At 37.2% G+C, this 25,510-nt stretch overlaps 2 protein-coding genes across 3 annotated transcripts; one reads left to right on the top strand and one right to left on the bottom strand.

Annotated features, from left to right (window-relative positions):
- The first annotated feature begins 4,043 nt into the window (after positions 1 to 4,043).
- Positions 4,044 to 11,270, top strand: LOC110463955 (perlucin-like). Of its 2 annotated transcripts, none has more exons than XM_021518920.1 (5): positions 4,044 to 4,129; positions 6,270 to 6,358; positions 9,170 to 9,260; positions 9,756 to 9,990; positions 10,159 to 11,270. In XM_021518920.1, the coding sequence occupies exons 1-5, from the start codon at positions 4,081 to 4,083 to the stop codon at positions 10,238 to 10,240; spliced, it is 546 nt and encodes a 181-aa protein (XP_021374595.1). In that variant the 5' UTR covers positions 4,044 to 4,080; the 3' UTR covers positions 10,241 to 11,270. The 2 variants fall into 2 exon arrangements, with proteins under 2 accessions (XP_021374595.1, XP_021374596.1); XM_021518921.1 differs by having other exon boundaries at positions 10,215 to 11,270.
- Positions 11,271 to 11,303: 33 nt separating this feature from the next.
- Positions 11,304 to 24,853, bottom strand: LOC110463954 (amiloride-sensitive amine oxidase [copper-containing]-like). The gene is made up of 3 exons (XM_021518919.1): positions 24,388 to 24,853; positions 14,939 to 15,015; positions 11,304 to 13,848 (listed from the first exon to the last, which is right to left on the bottom strand). Exon 3 carries the CDS (start codon positions 13,820 to 13,822, stop codon positions 11,372 to 11,374), a length of 2,451 nt encoding a protein of 816 aa, XP_021374594.1. The 5' UTR covers positions 13,823 to 13,848; positions 14,939 to 15,015; positions 24,388 to 24,853; the 3' UTR covers positions 11,304 to 11,371.
- Between the last annotated feature and the right edge of the window lie 657 nt (positions 24,854 to 25,510).

Genomic DNA, 25,510 nt, shown 5'->3' on the forward strand with positions numbered 1-25,510 from the left:
TTATAATGTTAATAAGTAAGTAGGAATCGAATAAGTAACCAGGTAATCGAATAAGTAATCAGAGAATCGAATAAGTAATGCCCACTTAGTATGGAAGTGAAACGGTTGAATACATCATCAAACAGCGTAATAATACACAATGTACTATTTGAACCATCCATTGTGTTGATAAGTAATCAGGGAATCGAATAAGTAATCAGGGAATCGAATAAGTAATCAGGGAATCGAATAATTAATGGAATAAGGAACTAGGAACTAGGAATCAACTTCATGGAGGTGAACTGATCTACATTCTAAACATACCATATCTGTTTCTGAAATGTTGTCTATTTTAATAGTCTTGACATAGGGAAAGCAGATTTGTGCGGTGCTCAAGCAGAATATCTAATAAACTACTATGAATTTAATCGACCTTGTAATTGTTTTAGATTACAAATTGAATTGTGTGCGTTTGTTGACAATGTGGTAATGTGGAGAGTGTGTGCTAAGGGAAGTAACTTTAATTCATACTGATATTTATCCCCCCTTATTCCCATGTGTTAGGCTAAATTAAAGTCAATGGGTAACCTGTTGTAGCCTGTCTCATATGTAGTTTCATATTTGATAAATATATGCTACTTCTCCTGGAGCGGCTACATCTTTGATCAATTCAGTAGAGATCAGTAAATAGACATTGTTATACGTAGCAGCTAGTCTTCCGAAAATTAGCAAAACAATTGAAGTCTCCTAAATTTCTATATATAGCTAGAGATTTGTTTTTGAACAAAAACATACATGAATGTTTCACTTTATTTGCCAATCATGTTTCCTCTTTCACCTTCGTTGCATAACAAAACAAAGAAAATCAAGTCAAACAATCGTTTGGCTACAACTAACACATATTTAGATTATGACAGGAACTGCATTTTAATAGATTACATAATGCATTAATGATACAATGAAATTAAAAACTTTTGACGTCGAAGTTCACATTACCTTAATGTTTTAAATGTTACAACTGAAAAGTTTGCACTAATTAGACCTTTGACCTTAAGTTCAATGTTACAGAGACATATTGAGAGTGCATCGTCTGTTAGTGATACAGATATACTGTAATATTCATAAAGATATCTTTATAACTTTAAAAGATGTATCAGACTAAATGTTACTAAAAAGTTTGCATTTATTTGAAAATAGAATTATGGAACTTTTTGAATTATCTTTAAGGTTACTCGACACATCGTCATCAGCGGCCATTTTCATGACGTACTTCCGAAAAAAGTACAGCGGACCGAATATTTCCAAGCGAAATGTGCCCATACACCGTAAAAAGTAACTCTCCAGCTTTGAAAAATACAAAAACATACTCAATCACTTGAACGCTTTACAATAATGTCGTTTTCGCCACTGTTTTGAAAGGACCGAAGAAACACTGATTGTGTTACGTTGCTAATGTCCACAATAGCTCTAGAAATGGACAGAGATAACCACGGCAAATTCACTTCAGGAAACAATGTCAGTGAACTGGACAATAACCATGTGCACCGTGACCATGCATACAGTAAATGGAAGTTTGTTTAGCATGCCAGTTATCGAGACAATACAAATACCGGTCCATTTCATATTTTATCAGTATAGCATATGTGTGATCGTAACGTGACCCTGTGCATCAAGCAAACAAAATATGGAAAGTTAAACCTTTTTGTGCTTTTGTTTATATAGAAATGAGCGGTATATAGTTGTGCTATCTTGATATCACTGGGAAAATATTATGAAGCAGTGGAAAATTATATAAGTCCAAAACAATACAATCTTTGGAGAATTATATCATGTTAGGCCCTAGATATTTTATAATGCATTTGTTCCATGTGTATTGTTTAATGTTCAATTCTACATAGAGTTCATAAACCCAGTATTTATTTAATAAGATAAGAATATATTACAGTGCCAATATCACCTATTCTACACATTTTTGAATGCAAACAAAGCATAATCAAGTGCATATTTGACTCCAACTCCATGCTTGTTGGTAATATGTTTTTAATTTTTGCTTTTTGAATATTTATAGTTTCTGGTGTGTTTGTGCCAAAACATCAGATTATTTGTATCATATTTATTGTACTGTTGCTAATATCATCAATGTATATTGTTTGTCTATTTTGAAACATTATAGTTATTTGTTATAAATCATTGTTTATTTCATTTGGGGAAAAAAAGGTTATGTTTTGGAAAGTGCACTGGCTAAAACTGCCCTATGAAAAAAAGTTCCTGTTTAATCAAGAAAGATAACTCTCAAAAGGAAATTTCAATGTCATAATTGTTCAATTTTGAAAATATCTAATTGATTATTCATTTATCATTCAATTTAACAGTGTTCATTAATAGTATGATATTTGTAGAATATGTTACAGACAAAATTATACATATTTAACCGTCAGTTTGGGAGATATTCCCGTTTTTGATGTTTTTGTGTTATTATGTTGAAAAAAGAAATAGTTCCAAATACAATTTTGAAACTTTTTTTACTTGTCCTTATTTGTTACGTGAACATGCATAATTATGCAGCCTCAAAAAAGTTGAGAACATTTTATTTTGGAAAATTGGCATTTTCCATGGTTTTTGGGGGAAAAAAATGATGAGCTTGCCGGATGCTATACTAAGGTCTAGGAAGTTATTGGGTAATCATAGGAAACACAATAGTTAGATTTCAATGGTTTTTATCCATTTTTTCGTGGTGTGTTGAGCCACCTTAAGCCATGCAGCATACGTCCTAAAGGAGGACATGACGAAAATATGTCTGTCTGTGTAGCAATATATAGGTATTACAGAGAAAAGTATTAACTAATATTTAACATACAATAGTAGGTATTCCCCAGAAAATAAACAAAGCCTAGCTACAGTGTAATAAAGTCATTACGTAAACGTTCTTTATGATACAAATGCCCTGGCTGATTGGTTAGTTTCCTGTGAATTGTATTTTTATTCGTGAGAATGACCTACTTCTTTTCAATCCAAACACATACAATGTACCAAAACGTCGACTTTCATACAAGTTTAAACAATATGTTCGATGGAAACATTCTTGTTGGAAAAAAATCAATATCATCATTGACTCGCATGAGAACATGGAAAGATCCGCAGTGGTAAAAAAGGTCCCGTTCATTGTTTCTGTATAATACCGACCACGGGTAAACAATGGTTCCCCATTCTCGTGCCAAGTGACGTCACAACCGACATTATACCAATCGCAAAAAACAATTCATTTCGTGTGTCTAAAATATATGACGAGATGACTTAACACAATGAAAACGTAAATTTCCAGAATCCAGGTTATGTGCTGGACTTTTTCATCTTTCGCTGGTATCTTTGAGTAATTTGGTGTTCAAATGACAATCAGCTTGCGATGGCGGTATGCAAGGGTAGTTTGTGGAAGAAAAAGGAAGGTTTGTATGTCATATGATATGTCATTTTCCCCCGTTCATATTGGGGTTTAGATACTCGTTTATACAATGCAGAGAATAAAGAGAAACAAGACACAATAATAACAAAGAACATATACATACTGAAGCGCTAAGCAGTCTATGGATACACTATAGGAATAGGAGGCATGGTAGTCTAGTGGTAGGACTCCGGGCTCGTGACTGAAGGGTTGCAGGTTCGACTCACGGCATGGCACTGTGTTAAAATGTATCTTTGTGCGTGTTCCAGTCTTCTTAGCTGTAAATGAGTACGTGGTTGGGCAGTGCTAGAATTGTAGAAAACTAGTTGTGAGCGCCGAAATGGCAGCCCCGACTGTATGCTCCCCAGGGAGTTGAGAAATATATTGGCTGGGTGCAAAGGCGCTATAACCACGGATAATAATTCATGAACCACTTTGAGACAACCTACGAACTAGGTTGTAATAAAGCGGCATATACGAACCTCAAAATGTTATTATTATCATTATAGTCATAGCAATTACCGGTGCTCGGCCTTCATACCTATTGTCTTAGCGATCAGATCTAGCTGATAAGAGAAGCAGGGTCAGAGATAAAGCGTTTATCCTTTATTCGGTTTGGTTTCTTACAATCTTACAATCACGTAAATTTACTAGGAACCACAATGGCGTTTATCATTACATTGACATTACTTCTAACTTTGACGACTTTCTGTGAGTATGACTTTCATGTCTACTGAAAATACGATAGCGGTAACAAATAGCATTTACAAACTCGAATTATATCAAAACAACACTGTCACCATATCCTGTGTTTGTAATAGCTGCATATACACTAACGACTAGCATATCTCATTTATCTGTTTTCAACAGCTATTGAAATTACTAGGAATCTGCAAATAGGGATTAAAAAGAGGTCACCCTTCAGGAGCATCTGGTTTGTCTACATTTCTGGTGAGGATTGGATTCGTAATATATTTCCTTTTGTTTTGGTTTCTCCCGATCTCCTTTATCCTTTTGTCTATTTCAAATCGTATTTTTTTTCCCCTTCTTTTTTGGCGATGTTCTTTAAAGCAGCAGAGTATTACTCCGCTCCAGAGCAAAATCTTTAAAATTTTGTATTATTGTAAATTTTACTGTCAATGACAGAGGTCGGGCATGTTTTACTTTGCCCTATTGATGACATGTTCTTCTCTCTTTATATAATAAAAAGAACATGAAAACAAATACAACGAGTAAGCTGTGTTGCCTCTTGATATATTTCAAGCAAAATCTGTTTTCATTCAATAATGTGTTAGGTCGCAAACGTAGAACGTATTTAGTTTTACAAACTATATGTAACTGGTCTACCTAGGCCTCATACGGTTAAAGTTCCTAATTAATCACGTTGCCAAAAAGAATCTGTCAAAATGTCTGCTGGTTGCTGTTGGTGAAATTTCTCGTTTTGATTCAATTTTCAATACATTTTATTGTCAAAAGACAAATGGATTGGGCAGCATGCATAGCCTATTTAAGCCCTCTCGATACACAGTAACAAACAGTGGTACCGCGTATAGACATAGACACTAGAACACATACAAACACATGTAAACAAGTTGATATTATCAAATAAATAATCAAGTTAGGGGAACAACTACTAAATCCTTTTTTCATTATATAATTGAATATAATTGTTTAAATTCTAACCATTTATTTTGACACCGAAAAGACACATTAAATATATACATATTATTTTTAAGAGAAAAGAACAATAATTTGGTTATTAAGCGGTATGTATAAACATTTGATGGAATTGTTTTGTTTCAGCGCCTTCTTGTTAGCTTGTTTGTGTTTAAGTCTTTTGTAGTTCCTGTTGATACTTTTATGTTTATTAGGAGCAGTCGCATAGTATTATGCAGACCGCTGACCAGGTTAATTTAGCATGCATGATATAAATTAAGATAAAATAACGCAATGACGGGAGAAGAGATGCTCAACAATATAAATAAAAGTCGCCTATTACTGTTACTGTTAGCGAGGTACATTTTTTTAATTCTTTTTAGGGGTAATGAAGACGTTAATTGAAAATCAAGTTGCATAACAAGGAACTAGAACTTCCATATACAATAACTCATGTTGGTTGAACGACATCATTATCTTAACATAATTTTTAAATCACAATAAACCATGATATTCATAATCAACAAGGAATATCATGTAGATATCACAGATTCCCATGCTGTACAAATATGGACGATACGGACGATCCTGTCGTTGGAGGATGATACGTCCTGTCTATCTCACCTACAATGTTTTGTATACAGGTGAAGCAGAATGTCCGGATGTTTTCGTGTTGCGTCAATGCATCTCACCTACAATGTTTTGTATACAGTTGAAGCAGAATGCCCGGATGGTTTCGTGTTACGTCCTGTCCATCACACCTTCAATGTTTTGTATACAGGTGAAGCAGAATGCCCGGATGGTTTCGTGTTACGTCCTGTCCATCTCACCTATAATGTTTTGTATACAGGTGAAGCAGAATGTCAGGATGGTTTCGTGTTGCGTCCTGTCCATCTTACCTACAATGTTTTGTATACAGGTGTAGCAGAATGTCCGGATGGTTTCGTGTCGCGTCCTGTCCATCTCACCTACAATGTTTTGTATACAGGTGAAGCAGAATGTCCGGATGGTTTCATGTTACGTCCCGTCCATCTCACCTACAATGTTTTGTATACAGGTGTAGCAGAATGCCCGAATGGTTTCGTGTCGCGTCCTGTCCATCTCACCTACAATATTTTGTATACAGGTGTACCAGAATGTCCGGATGGTTTCGTGTCGCGTCCTATCCATCTCACCTACAATATTTTGTATACAGGTGTAGCAGAATGCCCGGATGGTTTTGTGAAGCATGGCGGATCCTGCTACCATGTTGTGCGGATAAAGGCGACTTGGCCCGAGAGTGATGTAAGTATGGAAAAACAAGGTAAAGAGAGTGCATATGTATTAAGATTGACGTAAAAAGATATGGATGTAATCAGATTGAGGTAATTTTGTAAATATTATTGAAAGAAATGTAAGTATTAGAACAGATGTACTGAATGTAAAATATCAGACGTCCTTAGAGTTAGGTAAGGCAAAGCAGGGGTACTAGTCGTGACGTACTTAATACGTCCTTAGAGTTAGAAAAGTCAAAGCAGGGGTACTAATCGTGACGATTTTAATACGTCCTTAGAGTTAGGTAAGGCAGAGCAGGGGTACTAGTCATGACGTACTTTATAGGTCCTTAGAGTTAGGTTAAGCAAAGCAGGGGTACTAATCGTGACGTTTTTAATACGTCCTTAGAGTAAGGTAAGGCAGAGCAGGGGTACTAATCGTGACGTACTTAATACGTCCTTAGAGTTAGAAAAGGCAAAGCAGGGGTACTAATCGTGACGTACTTGATACGTCCTTAGAGTTAGAAAAGGCAAAGCAGGGGTACTAATCGTGACGTATTTAATACGTCCTTAGAGTTAGGTAAGGCAAAACAGGGGTACTTATCGTGACGTATTTTATACGTCCTTAGAGTTAGGTAAGGCAAAGCAGGGGTACTAGTCATGACGTACTTTATAGGTCCTTAGAGTTAGGTAAAGCAAAGCAGGGGTACTAATCGTGACGTATTTAATACGTCCTTAGAGTTAGGTAAGGCAGAGCAGGGGTACTAATCGTGACGTACTTAATACGTCCTTAGAGTTAGATAAGGCAAAGCAGGGGTACTAATCGTGACGTACTTGATACGTCCTTAGAGTTAGAAAAGGCAAAGCAGGGGTACTAATCGTGACGTATTTAATACGTCCTTAGAGTTAGGTAAGGCAAAGCAGGGGTACTAATCGTGACGTATTTTATACGTCCTTAGAGTTAGGTAAGGCAAAGCAGGGGTACTAGTCGTGACGTATTTTATACGTCCTTAGAGTTAGGTAAGGCAAAGCAGGGGTACTAATCGTGACGTATTTAATACGTCCTTAGAGTTAGGTAAGGCAGAGCAGGGGTACTAGTCGTGACGTACTTAATACGTCCTTAGAGTTAGGTAAGGCAAAGCAGGGGTACTAATCGTGACGTATTTAATACGTCCTTAGAGTTAGGTAAGGCAGAGCAGGGGTACTAATCGTGACGTATTTAATACGTCCTTAGAGTTAGGTAAGGCAAAGCAGGGGTACTAATCGTGACGTATTTAATACGTCCTTAGAGTTAGGTAAGGCAGAGCAGGGGTACTAATCGTGACGTACTTAATACGTCCTTAGAGTTAGATAAGGCAAAGCAGGGGTACTAATCGTGACGTACTTGATACGTCCTTAGAGTTAGAAAAGGCAAAGCAGGGGTACTAATCGTGACGTATTTAATACGTCCTTAGAGTTAGGTAAGGCAAAGCAGGGGTACTAATCGTGACGTATTTAATACGTCCTTAGAGTTAGGTAAGGCAAAGCAGGGGTACTAATCGTGACGTATTTAATACGTCCTTAGAGTTAGGTAAGGCAAAGCAGGGGTACTAATCGTGACGTATTTAATACGTCCTTAGAGTTAGGTAAGGCAAAGCAGGGGTACTAATCGTGACGTATTTAATACGTCCTTAGAGTTAGGTAAGGCAAAGCAGGGGTACTAATCGTGACGTATTTAATACGTCCTTAGAGTTAGGTAAGGCAAAGCAGGGGTACTAATCGTGACGTATTTAATACGTCCTTAGAGTTAGGTAAGGCAGAGCAGGGGTACTAATCGTGACGTACTTAATACGTCCTTAGAGTTAGATAAGGCAAAGCAGGGGTACTAATCGTGACGTATTTGATACGTCCTTAGAGTTAGGTAAGGCAAAGCAGGGGTACTAATCGTGACGTATTTAATACGTCCTTAGAGTTAGGTAAGGCAGAGCAGGGGTACTAATCGTGACGTATTTAATACGTCCTTAGAGTTAGGTAAGGCAAAGCAGGGGTACTAATCGTGACGTATTTAATACGTCCTTAGAGTTAGGTAAGGCAAAGCAGGGGTACTAATCGTGACGTATTTAATACGTCCTTAGAGTTAGGTAAGGCAGAGCAGGGGTACTAGTCGTGGCGTACTTAATACGTTCTCAGAGTTAGGTAAGGCAAAGCAGGGGTACTAGTCGTGGCGTACTTAATACGTCCTCAGTGTTAGGTAAGGCAAAGCATGGGTACTAGTCGTGACGTACTTAATACGTCCTCAGAGTTAGGTAAGGCAAAGCATGGGTACTTATCGTGACGTTCTTAATACGTCCTTAGAGTTAGGTAAGGCAGAGCATGGTTACTAAATATATAATATCAGGCGTCCTTAGAGTTAGGTAAGGCAAAGCAGGGGTACTAGTCGTGACGTACTTAATACATTGCGCGTACTGACTTTAATAGAAGTAAGTTCATAAGTGGTGAGAGGCATGGAAGATGTAGTTATCAGCCTGGTAAATGCACATAGTAAAAGATATCACTCCAGTTGAAATTCGTGTTGGTGCGATTGCATGTTATGTTTCGTTATTCCAGAAGCAGAAATTAAGAAAAAGAAAATCATTGAAGAATGAATACACAAAATTGTTCATGAATAAAAACTTATTTTAGTAAACAAAAGTACCAGCAATAATGCATGTAAAAAATGATTCAATTTGCATGCAAACTTTAGTTAGAGCTACTCGCTTTTCTCTTTAACTTCAGTTTGTGGAAAGGTATCAGGGTGTTTTAATTCAATCTTGCATGATGTCAATATATTCCACAGGAATCGTTTTTATCAATGTCTTTGTAGATTTACTGCCATGCGGTAGATGCAGACCTTGCGACAATTGAAACCCAGGATGAACAACACTTCATAGAAGGCCACTTAATAACCAATGCAGGTGTTGTAATGTAACCGAGCTCCAGTCCAGTGTTGATATGGTTGGATTTACTACGCTACATGCCAATGCTTAGAGAATGAGATAGGGCATTTAAGTTTAGAGATTTACTCCAATGGTATTAGAGTGAGAATCTGGTAGTGAAATCATATTGAGCTACCTCGCAACAGATCAATGGTATTAGAGTGAGAATCTAGTAGTGAAGTCATATTGAGTTACCTAGCAAGAGATGAATGGTATTAGAGTTATAATCTGGTAATGAAATCTTATAGACTTTAGTTATCTAGACTAATGGTTATAGAATGAGAGTGATTCATTGTTAAGATAGTATGGTGTTAAATACGTACAAATGCCTGATAGGTAGAGTAATGTTAGAAATTAATCTAGCTGTTGACCAATTATGGTAGAATGAGAAGGTGATAAATTTGTCTTTATTTTGTGTCTAGAACTGGTGTATGGCACAAAATAATTGACTGATCAACATGACGCGTTTTTCAGGAGCATATGACCCAGCTAGGTTTTGGATAGGTGGCAATGATATTGCTGAAGAAGGTACCTGGGTATGGCTCAAATCTAAGACACCTATAAGTCACCAAACGTACTCCAATTGGAAAGACGGCATTGCGCTACCTCTAAGCGCGAGAGAAAATTGCCTGGAGCTATCGCAACGGTATCACTGGCAGTGGAATGACAACAATTGTGACGACCATTATTTCTTCGTCTGCGAAAAAGAGTAAGCAAGGAATTATAACAAATCGTTCTCCAATAGATTAGTTACTAGAAATACGAAGTACTGGAGCAAAAAACCATTACTCTATCCATATGAAACAAATAGTATTGAAAAATGCCATGTCAAAGTATTCCTAAATGAATATGTATCATTTAAGAATGTTCTATTCAGTTTCCGTGTTCGCACAAGACATCACATCACAAGGGATAACTTCGCTTTCGTTGCAGTGCCTATAAGGATGGTGGAATCGTGATTGGTTGAACAGTCCAAGCTGAATATCACATCCGTAATATATGTTTCAATTCATCTATAAAAACTTAAGCCAATTTTGTATTTTAGAGTTGTTTTAAATCCATGTTTAACGTCCTTATCAACTACAAAACCGTGAAGAAAACTCCGTTTTATTTCGTACATACAAAATCTTTTTGTCCAATACACCGGAATCGTATGAACTAATTTACATCATAAATACCTAAACCGATATAACCATGTAATATACCATATTTGGTTGCCAAATGCGTCTCTTTTTTACATATCTTTACATAAATAAGGTAAATGTATGCGGTGCGCAAGCAGATTTCATGTATTCAATGTTTCTAGTGTGTTTTAATCGATACTGAATACTAAAGAGTTGACTGGCCCCGTCGATAAAATATTGAATTATTTAGAACAAAGTAACTTAAATGAGTTTGTCTGATTCGAAATGAGGGGGTGATATGCTAGCTGTAAAATGAAGGTAAGATAATCTTCATTTAAACCTAGGGTCTGGTAGCCATCTTAATTACAGAGATGAAAAATAGTTTTTAAAGTATTGTTTACGCTTTTTGATAATGTATTGCGTTGTGGTAATATGGATATTTCCTTATTTTTTTAGTAACGAAGTGTGTGATATGGGAGGCAACTTTAACTAATCCACACATTTGACATCATACCGAGATTTATCTCCCTTAGTTTCCTTGTTCAGTTGATCTCTGATAGTTTTGTATTTAATATATCGGCAAAACAATGTTATTTCACGGAGCGGCTACGTGTGTGGTCTACTCAGTTCTATAGCATTCTAAGTACTCTGAAACATGGTAGCAAGACTCGTATAAAATTAGTGAAAATTTCGTTCATGTTTTCTAGTACCTCGAAATAAATTTATCTTACTTTTAGAACAGACCCATTTGCAAGACTAAACACATTATTTTTTCAAACCGTTAGTGCTCTGTTAAGTTTTATCATTTCCCGCCAGTTATAATTGGTTTTTAGCTAATCGGTAGTAAGGTTAAATAGAGTTACGTTTGAAATTCATATAAACTACAGAAGCATGAACAGATATTTTAAATAGTTTAATATTACTAAATATACGATAAAATTTGCATAAGAGATCAAATTAAAATGCCTAGTCTTCGTCCGAGACCACGTGGTCCCAACGACCATTGTATTCAAATGGACCAACGGACTTCTGCACGCACGTGGACTCGAACGAAGTGCCGAATGTGTCCACTTTGTTACCGTCCGGAGGCAGTGCCGGCTGAATACGGACAGCGTTAGGAGATCCGATGCTCGGACACTCTGTGAAATAGTTAAACGGTAACAGAAAAAATGTATACTGGTTACCAGTTATCGAGTTGGAAGGAACGTCCTCCGTGTGTGGAATGTGAACTCGCCCCATTGTCACCCAGGCAACTAAATCTTCGTCTACTATAGACTCATTGTTCAATAGAAATCTATCGAAGTCTACCACTGGTTGCCATGGGTCATTCTGGGCGTAAATAGATGTGGACATTTCCTCAGTGTCCTTGAACTGTGTCACGGCAAGAGGGTACTTGGCCCATCTTGCGGCGTTCGCAACATCGGCGTCCTCCAGGAAAAGATCTGAGATTGCCATGTTAAATATCCTGTAAGCTCGGTTTGATCCGAATTTGCTTGTAGCGTACCTGTTGTAGATGATATCAAACCTCTGTTTCGACTCGCCACCGGTCTCGTATATCACATCATTTTCTCGTTTTCTGTCTACTTTCTGAAACCCTATATAGGTGTGGTTTCTATCTCTGTACCACTGGCTAGACTTCGTTATGACTGACGTTTCTAGCGTTGCATATCTATTTCGAGGTCCGTTAATATCCAGATCCACTTTAAAATGAAATAAATGTTGGTGTAGCGTACCTATAACAAACTCGTGTATTCTATAGCCGAACGTCGACTCGTACGGCAAGGCATACGTCGTTTGTATATAACCGGTCTGTGACACTTTCACTTCTATCGCACCATTTTGATGAAAAATGTAATCGAAAATAAAATCATAACTCCATATACTAACTATTGTTCTAACTACAAGGTGGTTGTCAACGAGCCCACCATAACTTTTAAAGCCACCTCGTTTGTCACTCTCGTAATGGCGTCGCATTGGTATCCCGCCATTATTTTCAAATATGCAAATAGCATTTTTGAATTTTCGCGGTATGCTGGTATCCACAAAATGGTGCGTGTCTAAAAAGACTGCAGTATCCGGGCAATCAACACCAGGGACCATCTCAAAAGCCAACCTGCCCATTAACATGCTAGTGTCGTAATGAACAGTAGAACTTTGAGACGGTCCAAATCCAGAGTACATAACAACTGCATCCTGTAATGAGATTTCATAGACAATACGTTCCTCCTGGAATCGTACATCGAAGATCTGCAGTCCTGTCGACGATCGCATGTGTACGTGGAAATCCCAATCAATATATTTCACATGGTTGCCTACTACCATGTATCGCCTACCGTTTGGTTCGACCAATTTCGGACCTTGCGAAGGCACTGCGTTTGTCTTCCCCCTTTTTACATACGAGGAGTATAGATGTTCTTTAAATCCCACGGGATTAATCGTGATCTTTTTAATTTGATTGTCTAAGTATTTGTCCATCAATTCCTCCACCGAGTAGAAGAGGAAGCCATTGTAAAGGATCCTAGCGACGTGCCATTGTGCGATGTCCATAGACTCGTGATTTATCTGGATCTCCAGTCCAAGAGGGTGAAGGGCAGAACCCTCTATGTCACGGAAGGCCCAGAACCATGTCTTGCGATCACCGCTCTTCAACCCTCTTGGGGCCGTGTCCTTGAATATAATACAATCCGCACCCTTTGTACAATTGTGATAGGCCATATTGTAACTGTCGCGCAGAAGGAAATACAATTGTTCTCCCACCTGCTCCAGGTGTTCGTACAGGGCTTTATATTCTATTTCACTAACAGGACGGGCGGTGAATGGTACTCGTGACCTGGTATACGATGGATTCGTTACGTGACGGGCATACGTAGGTCGGGGAATGGGCCCCACGTGATATTCCTCAACGCGAGGAGGTCGAAGATCACCGCGGAATATCACGACCTTGGCTGTCCGAAGAGGCTGTCTTCCACCGCGATCTAAATTCTTTAAAACGGCTGCCTTCAACGGAAGCAATAAGTCAATCATAAAAATGTAACTACTGTTTATTGTTGCTGCGTCAAAAGGCATGAGATTTAATTCTTTTCTGGAGATTAAGTAATCCCTGACAGTTTCTAACTCTGACACTGTCAGTTCGTCGAAAATTTCTGGTTTATCGAGATTATTTGGAATTCGTGGAAACCCATGATCACATATGGGTGCTCTCTGGTAAAATATGCCCAAGACTATCACGGTAGCCAGTAGAATAACAGCAATACACGTGCTGACGACCGCGAGGGCCTTGAAAATTAGAATCTTTCTGTCACCATTGACGACCTCCACTTCCGCTTCCTCCTCTTCCAAATCGTCCTCATTGTTATTGGGGGTGGCTCCATATTTCACGTCATGTTCGACTTTGATATCCTGGCTGATGATGGACATTTTAGTCTGGTGTCATCTGGCATAGCCTGTGGAATAAATAAACATTAATTAACACCATCGTTATGGTAAAATGTCGACTTTGTTTTCCGCCAAAGCTTGTCGAATAAATCAGCAACGAATCAATATTTCTAAATGTGCTGCAATGTCAACTTATACTATTGATGATGGTACGGTGACATATGGCGTTGTATGCCATACCCTGTCAAATATCAATGTACACGGAATTATTTGTACAGTTCTTCTTATTGTCTTCCATGATGCATCTATCGAGTATTTATACAAAGAGCAATGCCACCAGTAGTTGGCATCTTTATCAAGCTTGCATATTATTAGGTACCGGACTTGCTGTGTATTTTTGTTAATAAATTACTTCTATCTCACCTCACTCCAGATTTCGTGTTCTGATTATTTTAAGTAAGTGCTTATTACCTTGTGTCTTGCATCGCTCACTAACAACTAGTATTATATTCCTTATAATCCGTTCAATTATTGAGATATATAAACATTTGTTAATAAAAACAGCATACAACTCACAGACTACATGTATGCTTATCTCTACTGCAAAATCAGATGAACCAACGTGGCGTACGTGCATATATACGTGCAACATCCATCAAAATTTGATTGGCCGAAAGAAAGATGTGTTGCTATGAATACTACAAAAACAAACTATGGACTTTTTATTGAATCAATAAAACTTCTTATTCAAAGAAAGATTATATCAATGAAAACCATTATACGTCTCGACCGACTTCTCCATCGGCAAAAATAAACAGGGAACAGTTAATCCTTATCGGACTTAAACCTAGCATGATTGAAATATCTATCCCTTCCATACTGTTGAAACAGCTTTTCTATTTCAGGCACACTGTATACTTGTTCTTTTTCAAGAAAATATTCATTTAAAACTACCGAGGGCTCGGTGTATACATTATTATTGATGGAATATGCATATAATATTTACACATATATACCAACACAAGACTATACTCCCATCGGTGGGTGATCTAAATCATAAACACATCTATCGAACGAATCCTCACTAGAGTCATGAGTTCACTGGCACCCCAGGACGACCAACTCCTAGAGCATTACCCCCGGAGAGAGACAACGTACCTTGGGATTAGTCCATCACGTGTCTGATGTCAGAGAGCACCACTTGCTACATCCGGTTGGCATGGTTACAGATATATCTGAAATGGAACAAAATGGAAAATATCAAGATAATGATTTAAACCAGGCAGCATTTAAAGATACGTTATGATAAAAAAAAATACACAGTACCTGTAATGTGTAAAACGTAACATCATGCCGGAACTACTAGTCAGGAATTTGAAGCATAATAGGTGGTTTAACATAGTCCAACATACCAGTACACACAGTGCACCCAATACATGTATACACACATTTTTCATTGAGATGCGTAAAAGAGTGTTTTGTCTCCTCTCGCACAAGCAGTCAGAGCATACCAATCTGCAGTGGAAACACCTGTAGGTATATATATTTCAAAGGAGTATCATGTCGAAATCTTTGCGAAAATAAAAGCAAATTTGTAGCTGATCCGTGTACTGGGTTGACTAGGTGCACTGGAATCAAACCTGATTCACAACACGTGTCAGGTGGAACAGTTAAAGCGGAGATCATGTTTAATGCTCAAGCGTCTTTGAACAGGAAATATTACCTCAATATGTTGTACAAAACTTTCCGAATAAAATATTTCTGTTAAACAACAGCAGCATTTTATTTCCACATAGCTAAGATTAATCATACATGTGGTCAAAGGAATACCAATTTGCTCAAGGGATATGATGTTTAGTTGGTTAATAGATTACAGCATCCGTATAAGTTTATTTGTGAAAAGCCATGCGTAGTCTCTAGAAATTTTGTATTCTTGATAATTAAAACATCACAGCATGACGAATTTTTACAAGATTTGTTATTAAAAGTTCGTTAACAAAGCAATGTATATATTACTATATGTCAATTTCATAAAATGTGTATGAACACTCGGTGACATCATGTTTATGTATAAGAGGAGAAGTTCGTGTCTAGAGGTAATATTCTAGTATTACTTGGGTATATACATTCCACAAACGTCATGCATTCCACCTAGATCAGTATATGTAACCATGCGTGGTACAGTGGAGTCACAGGGACACTCTTTATAGGCAGCCGGAGCTAGTATTCTGTGTAGTTTCGTAGTTTCGTATAAAGAGAAATATTACGTAGTTTAACATACAGGAAACGACAAGTATGTCATCACGTCAGCGGTGTGGTCGATTATAAAATTACCAGTAAATTAGGTTTGCATTTGTTTCAAATTAGATTCTTTGAAATTGCATCATGTTTAAACATTCGTAAAACAAATCTGTTAAGGTACAAATTTTCGATTTTGAAATTAGTTTAAACGAGACAAATATTTAGGCACGGCATTATTATGTATATATCTTAACTACTGTAACTGCCTTAACATAATAACCCTTAGACTGACAGGAAAGACAAAACACATTGCTACCGTAAAACATACATTGTATAACATATATTGATGAGAGAGCGCCTAAAATATTAGCAAACCTTCACAGGGTATGATCGTTACACGTGCCACATAGCTAGCTAATGCAATGTGTCGTAAGGAGAGTGACCCGCCGCATTACTTTATAATATGCATACAACTGCACCACTACACTGCTCTCCATCAGCAAAACACATGTTTGTGTCATTGCACCAACGGCAAAAACTTCATGTTTTTCTTTATAAACTTACAAACTCACAGACATAATACGATATGCCGAATATTTCTCTTATGCTGATCTATTAGCAGGGTGGGAGTTGTAATAACATACCGAAGTCTGCTTTGTCTAATTAACGAGTTATCAACATTCCGTTGTCTAATCATCGAGTTATCTATCTTCACGGAGAATCTCCCGAAGCAGGCGGCCGTATTTAATTATGATAACACAAGGCTTAGATAATACAAAGCAGAATCACATGAACTTGATCGTTAACTTATTGCTCCAAATTTCCATATACAAATCTTCGAATACTGTATGTATGATTACTTCATTTCAGGTACAATTCGCGAGCAGTTCAGATTCGTGGTTACATTTTGTTCTTTAACAATAATGACTTACCTTTTTGTAAAATCTTTAAAATGTATTTATGAATAATTTTAGTATTCTACCTACTCTGTTTTATGTGTATGTTGATATCTAAGAGATCATGTACAAGTGCAATTACAAGCAAAGACAGCAAAGTACTAACAGCGTGCTCCTATAACATGGTTAAAATAATCATAGCAGTAATAGAACTACAACCTGATTGTACAACGATATCGTCATTCTTTAAACCAAGTGAACGTTCCTAAACCTAAACCAAACTGCAGACTAACGTAGTTTCAATAAAGACGACGCCATGTCTGATGTTGCGTGATTTTTGCATCAGTTCATGTATACAGAGACTAGAAAACCTAATACTGACTCCTACAGAAACTCATATTAGATTACAAAAAAAGTACCTATCGCTTCGAAAAGTTTAGTAGAGTCAAATACAGCATCTGGTGTGTGTTATAGTAACCATTAACACAGGCTACTACACAGTTAAAACATATGTGCAATCTGACTGATCATGATATATGTATACACTAACGGAAGCGGAATTTGTCTAGGAAATATAACATAAATGTGTTCGAAATTGTTACGTAAATCATTAAGTTTTCAAACATCCATACCGCGGATGTCGACAGTACTTAGGGTGGTGATATTACAGAAGTCATTGTGATACTCAGAACACACAGGAAATCGTGTTAATGGTTGTGAGAGGTACACGTGGATGAAGACTGGTGCCCATGGCTGGGATTCATTATCCAATTAATTTTCCACTAATGCCATATTATAGAGCACCTGTCCCCACCTCCGTATCATCTGGTTCCGAGACAGCAGACTAGTTATCATACTAACGATCCGTTTTTGTAGATTGAACATTTAATTTTGTTGTACTCAGCAAAAAAGTTCTTCGTATTTGATACAAAACATGACAGTGTGTATTGTTTGCATCGATATTTAGTATTGTGTATTTAAGTTATTAAATAGACTTCTTCGTAAATTTAGTTCGGAAAGCTGAGAAAACGTTACGAAACTTTGTGTTAATTACTGCATGTATATTATCGTCTTGTAGGCAGACCACTTATAAGTCTGTGTCTGTCACTCTGCATCAGAACCTATGAAGTTTCCGAGAGTGTAACACTGATACTGTGTAATCACCATCTGGCAGCAGCAGCAGCAGACTAAAACACTAACGTCAATCTGACAGGTGAATTATGTCGAGAAGACCTTCACGATTAGGAGAGGGCTTTTTTCTGAGTTGTTTGGGGGAAGCATTTTAAAGTTACTAAAGGTGCATGCATGTTGTATAACTATGGGAATATGTATATTGGTATAACATCTGGAACAGATTGTGTACTGATTTAACGGTTATAAAAGATGCTTTTACTGTTGCTGGATTCCAGAACTGCAAAAGATGCAATCCAAGTCATTATTATACTGTAAAAGTATTTTTTATAATAAGAGTCTGCTATTTCTGATCATGATTTCAGGAAACCGATTCACACACCGCAGCGTTCCTATTCTCATTGCTTGTTTGTAATCCTGTCCAGAATTATTTTGTATAAGTCTTCAGCTATGAACACTCATATGCATATGGCAGTCGTCTGATTTTTTCGCTTTCGGGTCTCCTAATATACAATATATGACGTCATATTTGTAAACCGTAACGATCATAACGATAACGATCATTATAATTTACAAATAATTAATGGGTGTATCATTGTCGTTGGGATAGGGGCACACGACTATTTTTCCTTTTTAAATTGTACAGTTGTCATAGTTTCATAAACTCCGTGTAATAAACAAGCATGCTTATAAATTGCTAGTTTAAAGATTTTGTTGGTATATCTATGCAGTTGCAAGTTTTCTGGAACCCGTATTCAATCGCACAAATGCTCCTTGAATTGGACAACATTTTCGCATGTGTGAGGTGGAGTTGTAATCGGCCAACGTTTAAACCGACATTTTTCATGAATGAGAGCAACATTGATCATGTACGCAAGTTTTTTGCTGGTCATAGTACATCTTTATTTATCTTGGTCATTGTTACGCAAGAACTAAGCATTACACTTCAAACTCAAGTATAGTATTTTTATTGTTTTCTTGATCCAAAGGGGACTGACAAACAATATCTTGAGTGGGGTATTTGCACTGTATCTGAAATTAAATAGATTTCTATCGTTGTAGAAAAAAAAGTCTGTTGCAACTAATTTGATGTGCTGGCACTTTCCTGATATGATAGATTGTCTGCACTATTACAAATTTAGACTAGAAACAATTATCATGTGTTTGGCTGTTATCACTAGATATTAAATCCGTCGCCGTGATAATGAACTAATTCGAATTATGTCCCTGCATTAGAAACAATTGTGGTGAAATATTATTGTGGTGGCACATCAGCTGATGACGCATCCTGGTTCAATGTTCCATCTGTCGACACTACAGAAACACACCAGTCAGGGTTGTCATCTCACCAAACAGCGCACGTTACCACTTCATCAAACTCGGCTGTATATATACTGTATATAATACTAAACACACAATGAGTGTAATACAGACACCAGATTATCAATTCCACTGTGATTTGTTTTGACATTAGATAAATATTTACGTTTGGTCATCTGTGTCGCTCCCTTCTAACCCAAATCTATAACATGCCGTTCTATACAGAAACAGGAAACCCGCAGGCGTTTATAGCCATATGTTCATTAGTGATTTAAGCTTTCATTTTTTATTCATTTTTTTAATAAAAACTCATAAACCCGTTATAACTGGAACAAATGTTATGCTTGGCGGTTTTGGACATTTCGTTATATATTTCTCAATTACCGATCCAGATTCCCAAAGTAGCTCAAACGTTTATCCCACATTTGTCAATATATCTGATAAAGTTGTAAGGTAGAAATTTTTGTTTTTGCAAACCTCGATCGAGATTTTTATTAATTCATTGGCAACGTGTAAAGAAGTATCAAAACACTTAGTATATACACTGTATAAGGACACGAAACTCGAAGGAATTAGCTGTTAAATAAAAGTATAGTTATAATACATCACCACTAACTCACAGCTTTATCCTTATTATTTCTACAGACAACAAAAGGAGATTAAGTAAGAACTAACTACAATCTTCATTACGTAACGCAAGCTTATGTCCAAGAAAATGTTAGTCTTTTGGGCAACACACATTTGGACAAAATGTTATGCATGTTGATAAGTATAACACAACACTTGTCTCGTACTTGTCTTACAGTTATATTATGAAATATGTCATGAAATATGTCATATATCGTGCAAAATGTCAAACGGTATTACAATTTGATAAACTCTCAACAAGGCCCTATCAAGATGAAAAGGTATGCATGAAAATGCCAAAAAATAGTGGTTACAAGAACTTTGTAAATATTTGGACACTAAAGCGAGAGCTGTACTACAGGGCATTTGACCGTACAAAGGTTTGGAAAAGTAAACCTGTTTTTTTCTCACTAACCAGAATAGTCAACAAGAACCAAATCCAAGTCATCCCTGAACATCGAGTCTAGCGTTTTAACTAACATAAGCTTTTCCGATACAGCATATGTCATTCTCCCGCTTTGGATATCGGAGAATGCACAAATGAATAATGTTTAAGATGAAATTGTAGTCATTTGTATTAGATGACATTTATTCAATCACGTGTAACTGATGAAAAATATTATTATAATATATAATTTTGATTATTATGATATATAATTTTGTTATGTGTGGATTAAGTATGAAATATACATGTTGAATTAAAAATATGAAAGGTGTGTAAATTTGCGTTAAATGATATGTTCACGTACATATAACTTTAGTAGTATATAAAAGTCTACTAACATAGGGTTTTGTCGAATTAATGTAATCATTTGACTCGTGTACAATCGAATGAATATTATTTCAGAGGGCTTAGCAGAAGATTTCTGTTTCGTAGCATTTGTTATGCTCACAGGTCAACGTTATTTTGTGTTATACCATGAATGTGTGTATCAACAGTGTTGTATGTTTATGGTACATATGTCCAAGACCAACACGAGAGCTCAGCGCACACAAGTGCACCCTGTAAATCTGGTATAAATTATAGGGTGGCTGTTATTAATTGATTACGTCATGATAACAGATGACATGTGTCTAACACTTCCTCATAGACTGATAAGAATCGGAAGTAGAAGAAAGGATGACCGCGTGTGTTGGACCCGTAGTTTACATATCAAACTGAACTTAAAGAAATATAGCATTTGAGACAAAACTCCAAACTATTCAGATAAGGTAGATAGTAAACTTTTTAGATACTATAGTAAACTAACATTGTATAATGTTTTGTGTATATACAGGGCGACATTATGCCTTTTATATAGAACTGAACTTTACACTACAGAGATGTTTTTATCGAACAATACTGCTGTTCCATTGAGATATGCGGCTGATTAAACAGATAGCTCTGCATATGAAAGATGAAAACAATTAAACCCATTATCTTCGGGAAAGACTCGTATGCGTGTGGTTCTCGATCATGGGTGTGGTTCCCAAACAAGAGGCGAGTTTGACGTGGCGGAGAGCTGTATACCCAGTCGAGATCATGTATTTACAACATTGTAAACCTCGCTGGTATCTCCAAGACACGTGTATTTTTGCAATGGTTATGAATATTAGTCATCAAAGGAGGGTTTGTTACTAACGAGTCGGGAATGTTGTCTTACACTAAATTAACACAACATGGTAATGAACTATAAATCGTCTTTTAGAATTCATAGGTTGCCAAATATTGCATTTCGGGGTCAAAACGATAGTCCTAATTACACATATCCGGCTATTTATTGATAAATGGCCCGGGACCATGGTAACCTCGAGCGTGATACAAAACAGCTGACGAATCCTATTGATCCTCAAATAGGGTTTTTTATCTGATGGAATCATTCACATATGATATTCTATCGATTTTTCCATAAAAAAGTACTCTGTTGACCGCAATATTTGCAAAGTCGAGTTATAGCTGTTGTATGGATATAAGTCACTGGAGCATGCAGTATTGAGTGACTGTTTATGAAAGGTCAAAGAAAGTGTTCGCAAATAAACGACACGTGACGATCTGAAGCCGTTTTCTAACACGTATAGACGTCATTTGTTCAATAACAATTAGTGGAATACATAATACGATATCGAAGGTCGTAGGTGATTTACGTCGAGTCAGGGCTTTCGGTGCCACAACTGCGCGTATTTTGAACTTTCCATACAAAATGACAATATCTGCAGCGTTGCCCGGTTGATTTACAGTACAGTTTGAACCATAAACAGTGAGTGCTCCTTTGTTACGGTGATACACAAGCATACTAGGCAATGCAAATTGTTCAAAAGGATGGCTCGTGTCAAAGAAAAATATTTAGAAGTAAACCCACACGCAGGGCATCTGTCACGTGCGTTCATCATCAAAGAGGACCATATATCCATAGGAATATCACATGATCGATTAGTGTACTGACCTTCAACACGTACTTGTTTAATATATATATAAACGTGCAATATCGTATCCAATACACAGCATTACTTATAACAAGACGCATAATTCTATTGACATAACATACAAGATCAATACTATTGTGATATCCTGACACACACGGTTCACATTATCGACACGGGTGATTGGGCTGTAGGATTAGGACCAGAAATAGTCTACGACTCATTGTTTTTGGAATATGTCTACGTTGATTAACCATCGTCGCTGTTGAAATGTAAACATGTTGTCATGAAAATCAGAGAGGTATGGTTATGATTTATTTGCAATGATGAGGTCATTTAGGAACAGATGTTCTCCAGTCATTGATTGCCTAGTCATTCTGGCAATTATCTTATTACGGTCTTACTAACACAATCAAAATAAAACAAGGCAAGTGACATACCCCGTGTGGGCTGAAGTCCCCAGAGAATTATCAGGTCATATATACGTTAAGGGTTATAGTTCAGGACTACTGACAGACTACCGTCACTTGTATTCAACGAGACATTGACGATTCGGGACTGTCCTAGAATGACCAGTTACAACGTGCTCTCACAGCTTGCAATGCCATTATTTCTAATAGCAGTGCCAGTTGTATACAGGACATGATACCAGACAGCTTCATTGATCTTTATGTCATACCGACTGCCACATGCAGACAGATTCTGCATCAATAGAAAATATGGCTAAATATCCGATCGATCCGTTCCAGTTATAACATAAATATGCCATTTTAGAAAGCCATCATCTCTTCTTCTTTAAAACAGCAACAGTCAGCTTCCATTACATAATGAAATTACAAGCAATATTCGATTTATTCGACATTATTTTGTGTACATACAAATACAAAAATGTAGTTAATTTCTTGTTTCAACTGCCATTAAGCTGTATAACACAATAGACTACGGTTTTTCTCTTAAGTAGAATATTGCGTAACCAACACGGCCTGAACAAGGGATTTATATTGTAACACGAAGAAAATGCTGTAGACTACACGTGACGAAGGTGTCCCCATGCATCACCCCTTATACTGGTACTATGCACGTACAGCTGTGTACCCACTCCCCCACCGGGACCGCGCCCAGTGCATGTTACACGTGCTACACATACGTGTTCATGTTTGTTAATACAGTGAATCATATATACAGTCCAGACAGCCGGTACGTATTAGATGTATTGCCATAGAGATTTGAAACTCTAAATCACACGCTTCGTTTCAAGGGTCTTTGGTAGATGTGAAATTGAGTGTGGAAATAAAAAGTGACACATTGGCAGAGCTACAATTCAGGGCAACACAAACGCTATCATATTATACCAGCTCTCGCTTGCACGTGATATTTCAATTAATAACATGGAGTCGGATATATATAGAATGTATCGTATGGGTCGTTTATTTCCGCTGAACCAAGACGGCCATTTCTGGACATTGTCAATGCTTAGCAATTATCACAGAAAGAGTTAAAAAGAACGATTAACTACATACGTAGTGTATCTATAGAATAATTCGTTATCGGGTTTAAATTGAATAAGAATAACACTTGAACCGTTGGTATCGATGGTACACAATGCAATACTGGCCAGTTTTGACAAGTGCTCTAAGACAGGGATAATAATCAAGATGATATAAGTAAATCATCTGGGTTTTTTAACATGAGATATATTTTACATTGTCTTTTAGCTAACATTATATGCCATGTGACGCTTGTTTGCTTCGTGGCCCCATTAACGATCATTTAGTTCCAAATATTTATGTTTTTAGGTCTCCTTATATAAACAATTTCTTAAAATAACATATTTTCAATTCGTTATTGTTGGGAAACAAAAATCTGGCCTTAAATGATGTGAAATAGTAATGTTATTTCAAAGGCAAAGTGGCAATCGATATTATACCAAATGCTCCTGTGTTACAAATATGAATAGTTAATAACACTCTACGTTTGATCAATGACACTCACCTGTACTAATGAGATTCGCACCTGTCCTGTGATGACCCCACCAAAGCTGGGTAACCGAACAGAACACGTCCACAAGTCACGTCCCAACCCCTCATTCACATGTTACAGCACACACTTGTGATAAAGGGGTGTGAAGTAACACGCTCCTGACACCATGGCCTCTCATTCCTCGTGTGCCGTTCCCGATCGTAGCCCAGCGCCCGGCGAGGCTGACAGCACGGGGTATAAGATCGGTGCCAGTAGCTAGGGACTAAATATCGCAGTCTTACATCAACAGCCTACGGAGCCCTGTGTGGTTTGTTAATGAATTCTGCGTCAGTATATGATTAAATATTTGGCATAATTTGTTCTGGTCTATTTCATTGTGTTGATCACGGGCCGGTGTTGCTATAGATATATATGTATATGTGTGTGTACCCATCGATTGATGTGGTACACAGTACGGTATATACCCATCATACACGTATCTCGGCCGAACACTCGGCTGAGATGCTTGGTGCAGATAAGGTTATGCCGTGATCTGTGGTTGTAAGACTCAGACCGGATGTGTGTTTGTGCCCGACATAATGTATGTTTTATCCATCATCTGTCACTCTAGTCCGATCGCCATCATTGCTCCCCAGCCTCAGAACCTCAAAAACATACCAGGTTGCCATGGCAACGGTTCCAAACTGGTCAATGACGCAATGTGTGGTAAATGTGAAATATGTATGGGGGTTTTCTGTGTTCTTATATCATGGCGGCTATGTTTAGCAAATCGAGAAGATTTACTAAATATAGCGTCTTAAAAGGATCTGGAGACATCATAATTTCTTAGCGGTAACTGTTGCATGGTTAAACAACGAGGCCAATTGTAATTCTCGAATCGGTCCAATACCTGACGTATCTGAGATCTGATATTCCAGTTCAACAGTTTCGAAATTTGAACAACAGTTGGATTTATGCTTATTTTCCATATTTTCACAATATTATTGACATGCATCTTCTGTAATACATAACAAAACGGATACAAAGTATCTGATCAGTAGGCTGATCATTTATAGCAATTTCGTCTCGTGTTTGAACCTTTCGAAAACAAAGTTTTTTTGTGTGGTACAGGACTGGTCTATCAATGTACTTTAAA

This window comes from Mizuhopecten yessoensis, unplaced genomic scaffold (genome assembly GCF_002113885.1).
Source record: "Mizuhopecten yessoensis strain PY_sf001 unplaced genomic scaffold, ASM211388v2 scaffold10947, whole genome shotgun sequence".
Lineage (NCBI taxonomy): Eukaryota > Metazoa > Mollusca > Bivalvia > Pectinida > Pectinidae > Mizuhopecten > Mizuhopecten yessoensis.